Source organism: Eurytemora carolleeae, unplaced genomic scaffold (assembly GCF_000591075.1).
Source record: "Eurytemora carolleeae unplaced genomic scaffold, Eaff_2.0 scaffold362, whole genome shotgun sequence".
In the NCBI taxonomy this organism is placed as follows: Eukaryota; Metazoa; Arthropoda; class Copepoda; order Calanoida; family Temoridae; genus Eurytemora; species Eurytemora carolleeae.
Genome location: NW_019396498.1, coordinates 66970 through 81928, shown reverse-complemented (window position 1 = coordinate 81928; position 14959 = coordinate 66970). Strand labels below are relative to the sequence as shown.

Sequence of the window (14959 nt, the reverse complement as noted above, 5' to 3'; positions counted from 1 at the left end):
TAATTCTGATCTAAAAGAAAAACAAAAGCTATTAGTTTAATTATTTAATTAATTAATTAATTAATTCAGGCAGCTGGAAACCTGCTTCTGCAACCAATCCTGCCTGAACCAATGACAATTCAGGTATACAAGAATCCATATCAATTTTTTTAGAAACATCTGTTTTTTTTGGTGTACAACAATTTTCATTGAATCCCGCTAATGTAATAATTATCTGAAAATATCTCTTTACATATGACATGTCATTTACTCGCAGATAAATTAAAACCAATAGAAATCTATACCTCGAGGGATTCAAATTCAATCATAAATTGGTTGATTGTTATTAATCAACTGTTATTGTCCAGTTGTAAGTTTTCATTATCATTGGTCAATTGTCAATTGCAGCCATTGAACAATTATGATTGGTTTGTTGAAATTGTTTAATTGTGTAACTCATTTGTCACTGTAATTTTATTTATTTTTTATCCCTTTTATCTCCTTATTAATTTTAGGTCTTATTTCCCTTTTCTAGTTAAACCAACTTTTCTATTTTGTAGATGGTACAATTACAAATCTAGAATAATGCAACCATTTTAGAAATATAAATTCTTATCTTTCCTGCACCTATTTGAATATTTATAACAACTCGAGCAACAAAACCTGATGTTTTCCTCATTTTCTTTACATAGAAATGTTTTATTTATTTTTCAACTTTCGACCCACCAAAAAGTTGAAAATCGTATCTACTTTTTCTACCTAAAAACACATCTATTCATGAAAAATGAAACTGAAGCCTGAGGTTGAAATCGATATCATTTGCTGAGTGCTGATTTAAAACCTTTTTACAATATTATTATTTAGTGTCATCTGTTTAGGAGTTTTCATCAGCTTACACATCATTTCATGTATTCATACAATATTTAATATAATGTCATTTATTGACATTTTAAAAACTCTTGATAAACCAGATACATATTTACATTATTTAGATTGTTTCAAAAATTGTCTGAAACTCTTTACAAATCCTATTTTTTATCCTCGTATCTTTGCAACCTGATTTGCAGACCTCAGATATTTTAAACTATAAATAAATAAAGCTAGTGATAAATATCATCAGGAACTAAGATAAAGGGATTAGAAAATTAGGATCTGCTGTGGCAAGTATCAAATTCTTTTTGAGTTTAAAAATTAGTGATTAAATATTGAAAATAAGATATAATTAGCAAAATCTGTGTACAATGCACATGTTAAGTTGTGAAAGATACATATTTGGAGAAGTTGAATAAGATGATATTTAGGACAATAAGAGAATAATTGAACTGAAGAAACTGATGCAGGAGTTTCATCTTACAGATGAACAATTGAAACATATAGGTAGATATATATGAATATAAAATAAACCTTGCTCCGCCACCCCCCCCCCCAACCCCTCTCTCTTACATGTTTAATAAATCTATTCTCGAATTATGTGCATATAAGTAAATATTTCCAACATCTATATATAAATTTGGCTTGTCTGTCTGTCTGTCTGTCTGTCTGTTTGTATCCAATAAACGTCAAAACGGCTGAACCGATCGGGCGCAAATTTTTTGTGGGACATCACGTGACCACAGGGAAGGTTTATGAATGATAAAAATTTTAAATAAATGTGTTTTAAAGGTTTTTAATTTTTTCAAAATATTTAAATTCTTGAAAATCCGCGATTTAAAAAAAAATCCGCAAACTTTTTTTCTTCTTTGTTTTAAAATGTAAACAAAAAGAACATGTTCACAATTTAAATAGAAGTAGGGCGCGAAGCGCCCTATTAGCTTAGTATTTCTAAATATTAAATAATAATTTGGGACCTCTTTCCCCTCCCCCCCAAAAAATATTGATGGATTGATACATTTTGTGAATATGTTTTCATAATATATTATTATACTTTTCTTTTTCAATCTTTTCTCCTCTTTTCTTGATTTTTCTCTTCCTTTCTTCTCTTTGAAAAGACTATATCAAGGATCAAAGATAAAAATAAGGATAAAATATTGTCGTGTTTCTAGTTTGAAATATGTTTAAAATTAAATGTGAAAATTGTGAAAAAGTCACAATTGAAAAATTTAAAAACAAGGCACACATTAACTGGAGGGTTACATGAAATTACATCTACAGTCTCTTTATTCCCTTTGTGTTCTAAAATGATCTAATTGTTTGTAAAGAGAAAAGAATGATAATGGAGATTAACTGGGGGCTGGCTAAAGCTTCCAACGAGACTTCAAACATCAAGGAAATTCAACATTTAACTAAATAATTTGCCAAATTAAATCATGGTATTTATTTGCCTTGATTTTATTCAGGACATGTGTTAAGTATAAAAGTCTTCATAGAACTGACTTTGCTTGCAGGACCATAGCTTTACTTTGAAACTAAGATTTATCTTTTTAGCAATTTAACTTAGAATTTTTAAACGCTAAGATTGCACTAACTTGGTTTTAACGAGATCTTAAGGGGTTTACGAATTATGATCGGGCATACAAGCAGACAAACAAATAAAGAAATTATTACTTCGATACCTTCCATTATATAGAAAAACTAGGCTTATGGGACGCTATGGACCCCATTGGACACAAACAAACCAAATTGAGAGAAAAGCCAAAGAAATATATAGATTAAAATATGTTGAATATCACTTGAGTAGTCGTATATAACCTACGTTACCCAGCTACCAACTGGTCGGGAGCATGGTAGATTTCTTGCTTTAGATCTAGGAGGAACTAACTTCAGGTAAACTATCTTCACTTCAGACTCAATCTAACTGATCAATCAAAGTTCTAAACAAATAGACAATCAAAACTGTATCACTTTTCCGTCTTTATCTTAATTAGTGCTTCTTTGAAAGACTTGTGATTTAGTTTATCAATATCAATTAAATCAATTTTTGTCATTTGCTTCCAAGTTGTTCGACAAAAATTTACGATTCTCTATATTTTGCTTGAAATGGGCATGATGTACGTTGAACTATTGCTGTGTTTCACTATTGAACTATTGCACTGAGCCCAAACCTTAAGACTGGGTATCGTAATGAAACTTAGTATTGGAAACCGGGTTTCATCATTGGTGTACGGCAATTTTGAAGATATAAAAAAATATTTCTCAATGTAAATCTACACAAATGTATATATTTGTAATAAATAGCATAGCAATCCTCATATTTATAAACCTAAACACATCTAGATAAATTATGTTGTACAAAGTAACCCAACTACGCCTGTAAATAACTACGTCGAACCTGGATTGTAATTAGCCTAACTATGCTCGTATATAACGACGCAAAACTTAAAATTTGGTTCATTAACTTAACCTTTAATGTAGAACTCAAAATACACGTCAGTGGAATAGACAACACTTTTATTACGGTGTGAGAGTAATTGTTCCTCGCTTAGCGGTCCAGAGGGGTCCTGAATCACTTTCTTGAAAGATAGATATAAATCGGGAATTACAGTGAGTTGTATCTTGAAACATAGATACCTGAGAATACGGAAGGATTCCTGAATTTGTACTGTATTACAGAACAGAATAGTTCTAGACTCGTGTATTAACGAGAGGGATTGAGCTGTATCTTGAAACATAGATACCTGAAGAATACAGATTGAGTATTCTAGAGAGTCAACATGAGTTGTATCTTAAATCATAGAGAATATGGATTGAGTTATATCCGGATGGAAATTGACCATGGTATAATTGAGGAACCTTGAGTTCTAAATTGATTTGAAGACAGATACTTGAGAATGCAGATAGAGTCGGATCCGGATTGATACTGACCAAGGTATTATTGGAGAACCTAGAGTTCTAGATTGAGTTGTACCTGGATTGGCACTGATCTAAAAGACTTTGGTAGGGCATTTACTACATGTTTATACCCCAAAATGAAACCGGGGAGTTTCGTTAAACGTTTTATTTTATTTTTTCATTTCCGGCTCTGTACAAAAATATCTGATCCAAGAAGTCAAATTTTAAAACTTTCAGAGCTTAAAGTGACAATTCTATAGGCTCCTAAATAGTAAATTTGATAACAATAGATCATCACTTTTTAAAAATTTCGACAAAATCCGCTGCTTTCTGGAAGGTAGAAGGTATATCAATTAAGGGACAAAATCATTCCTTAACAACTTAAAAATTAAAAAAAAAGATTTAATTAGAGCGAATTCCCGACACCAGACTCCATGGAGACTTCATGCGCCAGACTCCAGACTTCAGACTACATACTCCAGACTCCAGACTTCAGACTCCAGATTCCAGACTTCAGACTTCAGACTTCAGACTTCAGACTTCAGTTCAGACTTTAGACTTTAGATTTTAGACTTTAGACTTTAGACTTTAGACTTTAGACTTTAGACTTTAGACTTTAGACTTTAGACTTTAGACTGACTTTAGACTGACTTTAGACTGACTTTAGACTTCAGACTTCAGACTTCAGACTTTCGACTTTAGGCTTTAGGCTTTAGGCGTTAAGGCTTTAGACTTTAGACTTTAGGCGTTAAGACTTTAGACTTTAGACTTTAGACTTTAGACTTTAGACTTTAGACTTTAGACTTTAGACTTTAGACTTTAGACTTTAGACTTTAGACTTTAGACTTTAGACTTTTAACTTCTAACTTCTGGCTCTTGACTCATAATGTTTGCACCTACCTTTTAATTCTTCACTAAAAATAAACACGCCTCGGGTTTTAATAACTATGTAGTTTGCAAGAAAGATATTGTAATTTTTGTGTGTGTAAGAAAGCTGATAAGTCAGTGTTTTCATGGTTCAACAACTGAAATTATAAACACAAGCAAGCATCATGCCTGAACGGAATGTCCTTTAATTACAATGCTTAAAATTTATAGAATGAAATGCAGACTGTTGAAAAGTATGAAACAATATTAAATATAAATGTATTTTTTCATTAAGATGTTTCAATATTTCTATATTGCGAATTTTTTTAGATCGACACTTAATTATTTGATATAGATATTTTGATATTTCAGGGCTATTTTGATTGAACTGGAAGCTGGAACCTCCAGTATTAATATGAAGACAGCAAAGCATCCTGTTAGTATGGATCTTATGCAAGGTAATCTATATGTATACCATTGTACAATGAACCGTTAGATTATTATTTTTCTAACTTCACGTTAGTTTTTAGTTAAGAATTTTTATTATTTCTAATTTCAATCTTGGTAAATCCAATCTTTGGAAAACTTTCAGATTTCGATGACATTCATATTCCTAGCATTAGTTCTCTATTTTATATTTAGGCCCAGGAGAGGATCTTTTTAACTTTATGGCAGACAAACTCAGGGAGTTCATGGTAGATCATGAGTTATTGGGACACAGGTATACACTCAGGGAGTTCATGGTAGATCATGAGTTATTGGGACACAGGTATACACTCAGGGAGTTCATGGTAAATTATGAGTTATTGGGACACAGGTATACACTCAGGGAGTTCATGGTAGATTATGAGATATTGGGACACAGGTATACACTCAGAGAGTTCATGGTAGATCATGAGTTCTTGGGACACAGGTATACAACACTCAGGGAGTTTATGGTAGATTAGGAGTTATAGGGACACAGGTATACACTCAGGGAGTTCATGAAAGATCATGAGTTATTGTGACACAGGTATACACTCAAGGAGTTCATGGTAGATTACGAGTTAGGACATAGGTACACACTCAGGGAGTTCATGATAGATCATGAGTTATTGGGACACAGGTATACACTCAGGGAGTTCATGATAGATTATAAGTTATTGGGATACAGGAATACACTCAGGGTAGATCATGAGTTATTGGGACACAGGTATACAAAACTCAGAGAGTTCATGGTAGATCTTTAGTTATTTGGATACAGGTATACACTCAGGGAGTTTATGGTTGAGTTATTGGGACACAAAGTGATCGAGATGGAGAAATAGAGTAAAATTAGGATTCAAAACATTTAAGAAAAAGTTTATTTAATTTTAGGGTTAAAGTTTATCCAATCTAGGTACAAACTTGGATTCACATTCTCCTTCCCTACTATTCAGCATAGTCTCAGCTCAGCAGATCTAGCAACGTGGACAAAGGTAAAACTTATCTACTATCTATCTATTTAATTATATGTTTCTCTAAAAAATCTTATATCTTATGCACATTTTTATTGTAATACATGCCATATTGAAGAAAATTCCATAATTATTTTGAGTAAAATGTTCAGGGGTTTGTTTGTTCTGGAGTAGAAGGAAATGATGTTGGAGCACTTCTTGAAAAATCTATATCCAGGCATGCAGATCTTGATATTGAGGTAAAATATAACTTGGCTTTAATTAAGGGATATATTTTTTTACGATTTGAGTATTTGCCACAAACTCAAAGTTTCTTACTCATATATCTATGCAACGTGGTGGTGTAAACTTTTGATATTTCAACCTTAGATTATTTAATCTAACAAAAATCATAGTTTTAAATATCTAAGGTCTACGACATTGGAATAAAAAGATATAGGAATTAAATAATCAAAGTTGTTGCAAAGACTCAATTTCTTTTTCCTCTACTCTTTCTCCCCTCCTATTTATATTTGTTAAATAAGTATATTTTTATGTCAATTTATTTGAAGGTTTGTGCTATTCTGAACGATACCACTGGATGCCTTCTTGCCTGCGCATACAAGAGACCTGATTGTGCAATGGGGGTCATTCTAGGAACAGGTATTATTAAAGGAATTGTTGGAACAGGTATTATTAAAGGAATTGTTGGAACAGGTATTATTAAAGGAATTGTTGGAACAGGTATTATTAAAGGAATTGTTGGAACAGGTATTATGGAACAGGTATTATTAAAGGAATTGTTGGAACAGGTATTATTAAAGGAATTGTTGGAACAGGTATTATTAAAGGAATTGTTGGAACAGGTATTACTAAAGGAATTGTTGGAACAGGTATTATTAAAGGAATTGCTGGAACAGGTATTATTAAAGGAATTGTTGGAACAGGTATTACTTAAGGAATTGTTGGAACAGGTATTATTAAAGGAATTGTTGACGTAAATTGACGTTATTTAAGAGTGTCCTATATAAGTCACATATGTGCCGCTTAAACGTTAAGCTGAGCAATTACCTGCTTTTTATTGTTCTCTTATATATTGTAGATTTAAAAAACTAATTTGGAAATTTAAAAAAAAACTTCCTATGAAACGATTAGAGTTGCTTAGTTCAGGTTTAAATTTCCTGACAAAGCCAAAATTGCTGCATTATGTAAAGGAAGTATGAGAGGTTGGGGGCTTCCATATCTGGGTTATTTTATGATTACGATTCCTTATGCTTCTTTTAGATAATGATATTTTGAAGTTTGAAAGTGATAGATTTCACAAATATTTCTGGAGCTTAAAAATCCAAAGAAACTACAGCCAGATATCTTCTCTGAATCAAGTTATGATATACAAAGCTAGTGGTAATCAGAAAACGGTCGAATGTTGGTCGTCTTCCTCCTTTGTTTTTATCATTTTTTATTTTTATTATTTTATTATTTTCTAATTTGTAACTAATATATTTATATAAATATGCCATAAACATTTTTAGACATATTGAAAAAATGTCAGTAAATGTCAATAGTAATCACAAAATCCAAACCGACATTTCTTTAAAAAAAACAGGACTGCAATCATTCCACAGTTTCCTTGATACTACTGCAGGGGACATAGTTACAAATCTAATACTTGGCCAATTTAAAACACTGAGCGTTAGAAATTGGCACAAATTAAAATACTGGGTTTTTCAGATCCCGTCACATATCAGAGTGAAAGTCGATAATAAAAACTATAACCAACATTTAGTTAAGCATGACGATGGCAACAATTCTCATTTTAAAACTATTTTCTGAAATCAAAATTATATAATGAGTTCTTTTATACTAAAACCCTTGACCGTTTTCAAGACAATGTCAGGTTTTCCATTTTCAAACATATCTTGAATTTGAATTATTGTCGCGTTTTCGAGACAAAACCCGTTTTTGAGTATAATCCGCTTTTCAGAACAAAACTCACTTTCATAACTTACAAAATAAATCACTGAAAGTAAAAATTATTTTATGAAGACTAAGGTAACTGTTAAATTATTTCTAAAATCTTTGTTACCCGATTTTATTCATATACTAGCCTTTTAGGTTCTTCGCGCCCATCTTCTATTTTAATTGTGAACATGTTCTTTTTATGTACATCATAAAACAAAACAAAAAAGTACGCGGAGTTTTACAAAATTTTCGTGGATTTTCAAAAGTTTCAAAAATTTAATGAAAATCAAATTTTGATGGAGACAAATATTTGAAATTTTGATCATTCATAAACCTTCCCTGGGGCCACATGAGGTCCCACACACAATTTGGGCTTGATCGGTTCAGCCGTTTTGACGTTTATTGGATACAAACAAACAGACAAGCTAAATTTATATCTACTAGGATTTTAGGGCGCTTCGTGCCCATCTTCTGTTTTAACTCTTAATCCTGGCTTTATCTGTGAGCATCTTCTCTTTGTACAGTATTTACCGCCACTAATATTAAAGAATTGTCTCATACTTCTCTTGTTTCATGATTTATTATTTATTCTCAGTTGTATATTTTCTGATTTAGGAACCAATGCAAGCTATGTTGAGGATATTGCCAACGTTGAACTATTCGAGGGAACTCCGGGTAAACATCATCAGGTAAATATTAAAGGGATTGCTCACATTTTTAGATAAAGGAATACCAAACAAAACATTTTAATCAATTAGTCAAATGATAAAAGAAACTTTAGATTTACTGGCTATTAGGGCGCTTGAACCCCCATCTTCTATTTTAACGTTTAATTGTGTCTTTATCTGTGAGCATCTTCTCTTTGTCCAATATAAAACAAAAACACACAAAAAAGTTTTCGGATTTAACAATATTTTTTCGCGGATTTTCAAGATTTTAAATTTTTTTACAAAAATAAAAAACTTTTAAGCACACATTTTTTAAATGTCCTACACAATTTGGGCCCGATCGGTTAAGCCGTTTTGACGTTTATTGGATACAAATGGACAGATAGACAAGGCAAATTTAAATATAGAAGACGAAGAAAATTGATAAAAAAGCCATTTGTTTTTACAATTGATTGGAGTGATAGTTAAACAGTATCAGCTGCTTCAAACACAAAAGATTTTCTTTCTTTTATAGCAATTCCATACTATATGAAGTTATTGATATTTAGATTCAGTTAGATATTGGGAGTATTAAGCATTTTGCATGTGCACTATGAACTGTTTAGTCTGACTAGTAATTATAATTGAAAGCATTACCATTAATCATTAACAACCTTTGTTCTATAGTTGGTTCACTTTATTTACGGAACAACTTTACCATAATTTATGATTTAGGTTGTGATAAACACTGAATGGGGTGCGCTAGGGAACACTGGATCCTTGGACTTTATGCGCACGCGCTTCGATCATCTTGTGGACCAGAACTCCATGAATCCGGCCAAACAGGTTCAAAGGGACTGAATATTTGCATTAAACTTCAAATCTCTAATTAGAATTTGAGGAGAAGTTTTAGTTCTATTATAAGTTTATTTCTCACTAGGGATTAATTCAGATTTTGTTATGTATTATTATCAAAGGTTTCCAAATTAGATTTTACAGAAATTTGGTAACAGACTAATTAATTTAACTTTATATAATCTATACAACTCAAACATGAACAAAAAGGAAAAAATTACATTGTGATTTAAAATTGTGGAAATTTAAAAAGGTTGATGGCAGAGTATGTAGTATGTACTGCAGGTTGAGCTGGAAATGGGAACTTCTATTGGATGTAATGAGCTGAACTCCATAGGAGATAAAACCATCTCATGTTTTTACCAATGAAAAATCCGTTTATTTCACCTCAGAAGAGAATAAGTTTAACACTTTCCTTCTTTTTTTAAATTTCATTTTTGATTTTCTAGGTGTATGAGAAGCTGATAAGTGGAATGTATCTTGGTGAACTAACAAGGCATATTCTAGTTGGTGAGTTTTTTATTCTTTTTTCAAACATAGCGGAATAGTTGAATATTTAGGTTAGAAAAATTTGTCTGTATTAAAAATTTCTGGAAAAAATTGCAATATTTCTATAATTACGATATTTTTTAAATTTCCGTTTTTTCTCTATTCTATTTTTAATAATTTCGTCTTACAAACTTTGAAAATTTAAATGTGTAAATTCGTAACTATGTAGATAAACATATTTAGAGGCTGCTGAGAAGAAAATAATATTTAGTGGATGTAATACAGAAGTTCTCCAGGTATAGATACAATTTTCTTAATAAAAATGTTGTTCGATCATGTTTTTAAATAAGAAGACAATTTTGAAAGTCTTAGTTATTACGATAAAAAGATGCATTCTTAGTTTTTCAAATATTTTTAATATTTATATATATTGGTGAATTTTAATTTACAAATTATTTACATTTTGATTAATAAAATTGTTTAGAAGAAGGAACTGTTTCTTACCCGACATATTTCTGAAATTGAGGCGGATGAAGTGGGATGCACAGAAAACATGATTCAGGAACCAAACCTATATCATAAAGCAACGCTAAAGTAAACTAAAGTAAAGTAAAATATAAATATTTTAGAACTTGAAAATGATAACAGATAAAAATCCCAGTCTAAATCAATACATATTTTGCATTTCTGTCTGCCTGTCTGTTTGTTTGTTTTTATCCAATAAACGTCAATCGGGCCCAATTTTTTTCTGGGACCTCGTGTTACCCTTGAAGGTTTATAGATAATCGAACTTTCAAAATTTGCTTCTAACAAAATTCGATTTTTTAAACTTTTGAAAATCCACGAAATTTTTTTTATAACATCCGAGAATTTTTTGTTTTGTTTTTGTTTTACAATGTATACAAAGAGTGTTCACAATTGAAACAGAAGATGGGCGCGCGAAGCGTCCTAAAAGCCTGGTATAAACATACTTTGCTTGTCTTGATGTTTGTTTGTTTGTTTGTATCCAATAAACGTCAAAACGGCTGAACCAATCGGGCCCAAATTTTGAGTGGGACCTCGCGTGACCCCAGGGAAGGTTTATGGATGATCGAATTTTCAAAATTTTGTGAAATGCGCGAACAAATATTATAAATTTGCAAACTTGTTTTTGTTTTTGTTTTATTTGTTTTATACTGAACAAAGATAAGATGCTCACAGATAGAGCCACAATTAAAAGTTGAAATAGAAGATTGGCGAGAAGCCCTAAATTTTCGTATTCTCTTGTAAAACTGAGAGTACGACTGAAAGCACTCTATTTTCAGCAAAAAAAGAATCAAGAATTTGCAGTCATCATTGATCAGATAAATTTTTAGATTGAAATGTTGTTTATGCTGCATATGCACTCTACCAGTAAAGGGCCATGTGCAATTACGTCTAGAGTTCCTTTAAATCCCTAATTAAATATAGTACTAGTAAGCTATAAAGTGCAAACTAGGAAGACGGAACAGACAATTTCAGATTAAAATCTAAATTGTTCAAATGTTTGGTTCTACAAATCCGTTAACTGCTGCCTAGATTTCCATGAATCAATTGAGAGGCAAAATTAATGTAAAATTTAAACTTTTATAAAAAGCTTCTCTCGTGGTAAAATCAAATAAAGAACTAAGAAAATCAAATTAATTATTTTAACTGAACTCTCGTCTTAAATCGTAAGTAGGGTTTTCGGTTTTCCCTTCAGTTTTTTTCTCAGCTAGAAAAAAAAGCTTTTATTATTATAATTTGGTGAACTGTAGGTGCTCGAGGAGATTAATCTTGCAGAGGGAGCAACAGACCTAGATTATCAGGTTTTCAAAATACGCAGTTTTCTTACAATATTCATTTTTGTAAAGGGTGTCCTAAAAAAACTCTGAGTGATAGCTAAGGCCTTAATTTTGAAACAATCAAAAATTTTTGGCGTTTTTAAAATCCACTAAAAATTTCTTATTGAATCGTAAATACCAGAGCCTTCTATCAGGGAATTCCAAAATTTTAAACTTTATAAAACTTGGCTACGAGAATGATAGAACCCTCTTGTTTACACCATTCGATCATATACATTTTAAATTTATTTTAATATTGGTTCAAAATGTATTTTAGCTTGCTGCCACTGCAGTTTTTTTGGACACACTGTATGTATTACAAGGACGAGGAAACATCCCTCCTGTCGATATTAACGACTTAGGGTGCCACTGTCTCATATATTATAAAATTAAATAGTTAAATGTTGATGAAACTAATTAACAATATATTGCAACACACAGAAAAAAAGCTTTCCTTATAACTTCATCACAACTTTGAACCATTCTTAAATTGTCGTCTTCCGAATTCGTCTATATTTAGCCTTGACTTCTAGTATTATAGGACATTCATTTTACTGAAAATTCTTATAATTTTATGTTAAAAACTTTGCGGGTTAGTTAGTGTATATGATGCCGAGTGAGCCAAATCACATTTGTTCTAAACTTTGTTTATCTTTAAGACATTACGCTGTTAAGCCTGAATCCTTTTTCTAAATAGTAACTTTTAAACTTTTTACTGAAAAGATTATTCTTAATAATTTAATTATCTTGTTTCTAGATTCTACGGTATATTTGATTATCTTGTTTCTAGATTCTACGGTATATTTGATTATCTTGTTTCTAGATTCTACGGTATATTTGATTATCTTGTTTCTAGATTCTACGGTATATTTGATTATCTTGTTTCTAGATTCTACGGTATATTTGTGAATGTGTCTCGACTAGAGCAGCAGTATTGGCGGGGGCGGGTATAGCAGCTTTACTAAACAAGATGGCAAGGAAAAAGTAGGAAAACTTTATTCAGAATTAATTATTCATATATGCATAAATGTTTTATACTTTGTCGAGGATGAACATGAGTTTTTCTTGCCAACAATTAGTAATTTAGCACTTGGCATTACAAGAATGATTAGGGAAAAAACATTGACTAGCATTTTCTAGGTTTCCTTTGATATAAAATTACTTTCCTTAAACGAATAAGAATGAAAGCAAATTTTTTTAATTTTACTTTAAAAGCGGAAAAGTTTACTAGTTGTATTCATTTCTGTTAAATAATAATAATTAGACATGGAAAAAGCCAATTCTGTGCAATTCACACATTCATTTCCAATGATTCTTTGTTTTAAATAGAATAACTGTTGGTATGGATGGCTCTGTTTACAAATTTCATCCTCATTTCCACAGCAGGATGGTTACAAAGGTGCACTTTATTTGATTTGTGAAATTGATTTCTCGAATTTCGAATCATACTCTATTTATTTTATTTATTCTATAACTGGTGTTTCATGACATGGGTATTTGAAAAAACCATTCACAGAACATGTTAACTATCTCATTTCTCAATTCCCATACTGAACATTCTGCAAGAATTGATTAAAACTATTTTCTCCACATTGTCTGGAGATATTATCTGTTTTTGATTGAATAATAAATTAAATGTATATATATATATATATATATATATACATATCAATGATCGTTTCTTATTGCATATTGGGTAAAGAAAACATTCAGAACACATTAAATTTTATGGGGTTGCATCAAAATACACTTTTTGTGTAATACACATTTAAAAAAAACTTTCTGATGCTTTTGATTTTAGATTGCTCAGCTTGTAGATAGTTCAATACAGTTTCAAATGGTTCTCTCAGAAGACGGATCAGGTAATAGAGAAAGACGGAACCCAAAGCACGTTCAAGATCAAGTATTCTTCCTACTTTCTAGACCTGAAAAAAAAACTTTGTGACACAGTGTAAATTTTACGTATTTGTAGTACTTATGTAGATGATAGATTTTGAAAAGAGTCTAGATAAAGTAGATTATGCAGAATAGAAGAAATAGTTAAACAACGTTGAATCCATCTAACCAACTCTCCACAGCTTGACTTGATACTCAGAAGAACTGGTTTAAATGGCAGTACGTAGTTCAACTACTTGTGCTTTTTATTAAATCCGGTTTCAGAACTCCTGTACTTATAAGTTGGGTTTTCAGGTTTGAAAATAAAAGTTATCTTTCATCATGCAAGTTGATTTTCTTAAAGTTTGGGGGTTATGAAACGGTGCTTATGCAAAGTGCAAAAACCCAAATACATTTTACTTTTTGCTTCGGTGTAAATTTGCACCCCCCCCCCTCTTAATAAATATATATATATATATTTAATTGTAGGTCGTGGGGCTGGTCTTGCTGCTGCTGTATCAAGGAACAGAGTCAAAATAAATTTTTTAGACTTTAAAGAACTTTTAGTTAAAAGAAAGGTTTGAAGCAGGGTTTAATAGTCTTTTGAAGAGCAGTCTAAAAAAGTATGAATAACGGTATGAAGGTTAATGTGAAAAAGATAAAGCTGACAAAATTACGATTTTTGAGGAAAATTGTGTTGGTTTAGAATAAAAGATGTTTTTTCATTTTTAAATGTTTGGACGAACTTTTTCAAAATTAAATATTATTTGTTTCTGTTGTTATCAGATATAACTTATGAAATCTCCGCACGGTCTTTCTGTCAACAATAAGCAGATCTACATAATCTCTAGCAGCTCCTATAATTATTTAGCAGTTCCTGACAACATTTAGCAGTTTCTGACAACATTTAGTAGTTCCTGACAACATGTAGAAACTCCTGACAACATTTGGCAACTCCTGACAACCTTCAGCAGTTCCTTGACAATCCTTTGCAGCTCTTGCCAATATTTAGCAGCTCTCTCACCCCATGCAAAATATCTTGACAATATTTCAAACCACTTATATTAAATCTCATAACAAATTTCAGTTGCTTATGCCATTATTCAGCAGCTCCTGTAAATATCTCGTGAAAATGATTTACAACTCAAGAAAATATGCAACAGCTACTTGAAATATTCAACAGCTCTCTAAAAATTCAAAGCAGCTCATGCTAGCATTATTTTGACTAAATTTAAAAGCTTCTTGACATGGTTGGGAGGTT

At 31.3% G+C, this 14959-nt stretch overlaps 1 protein-coding gene across 4 annotated transcripts in view; it reads left to right on the top strand.

Moving 5' to 3' along the window:
• The window catches only part of LOC111704411 (hexokinase), a 24691-nt gene extending 9732 nt beyond the window's left edge, over positions 1–14959 (top strand). For 2 of the 4 annotated variants that reach the window (XM_023476645.1, XM_023476647.1), the window contains 20 exons: positions 70–123; positions 1281–1356; positions 2178–2245; positions 2657–2742; positions 4987–5072; positions 5257–5335; positions 5993–6071; positions 6203–6289; positions 6602–6692; positions 8607–8680; positions 9374–9484; positions 9943–10003; positions 10226–10278; positions 10467–10544; positions 11758–11808; positions 12713–12807; positions 13153–13222; positions 13625–13685; positions 14188–14221; positions 14485–14959. In XM_023476645.1, coding sequence (XP_023332413.1) covers positions 70–123; positions 1281–1356; positions 2178–2245; positions 2657–2742; positions 4987–5072; positions 5257–5335; positions 5993–6071; positions 6203–6289; positions 6602–6692; positions 8607–8680; positions 9374–9484; positions 9943–10003; positions 10226–10278; positions 10467–10544; positions 11758–11808; positions 12713–12807; positions 13153–13222; positions 13625–13685; positions 14188–14221; positions 14485–14497 — 1407 coding nt within the window. In that variant the 3' untranslated portion in view covers positions 14498–14959. Of the gene's footprint in view, positions 1–69; positions 124–1280; positions 1357–2177; positions 2246–2656; positions 2743–4986; positions 5073–5256; positions 5336–5784; positions 5807–5992; positions 6072–6202; positions 6290–6601; positions 6693–8606; positions 8681–9373; positions 9485–9942; positions 10004–10225; positions 10279–10466; positions 10545–11757; positions 11809–12580; positions 12614–12712; positions 12808–13152; positions 13223–13624; positions 13686–14187; positions 14222–14484 lie in introns of those variants that run through there. The other 2 variants (XM_023476646.1, XM_023476648.1) reach the window with 2 other exon arrangements.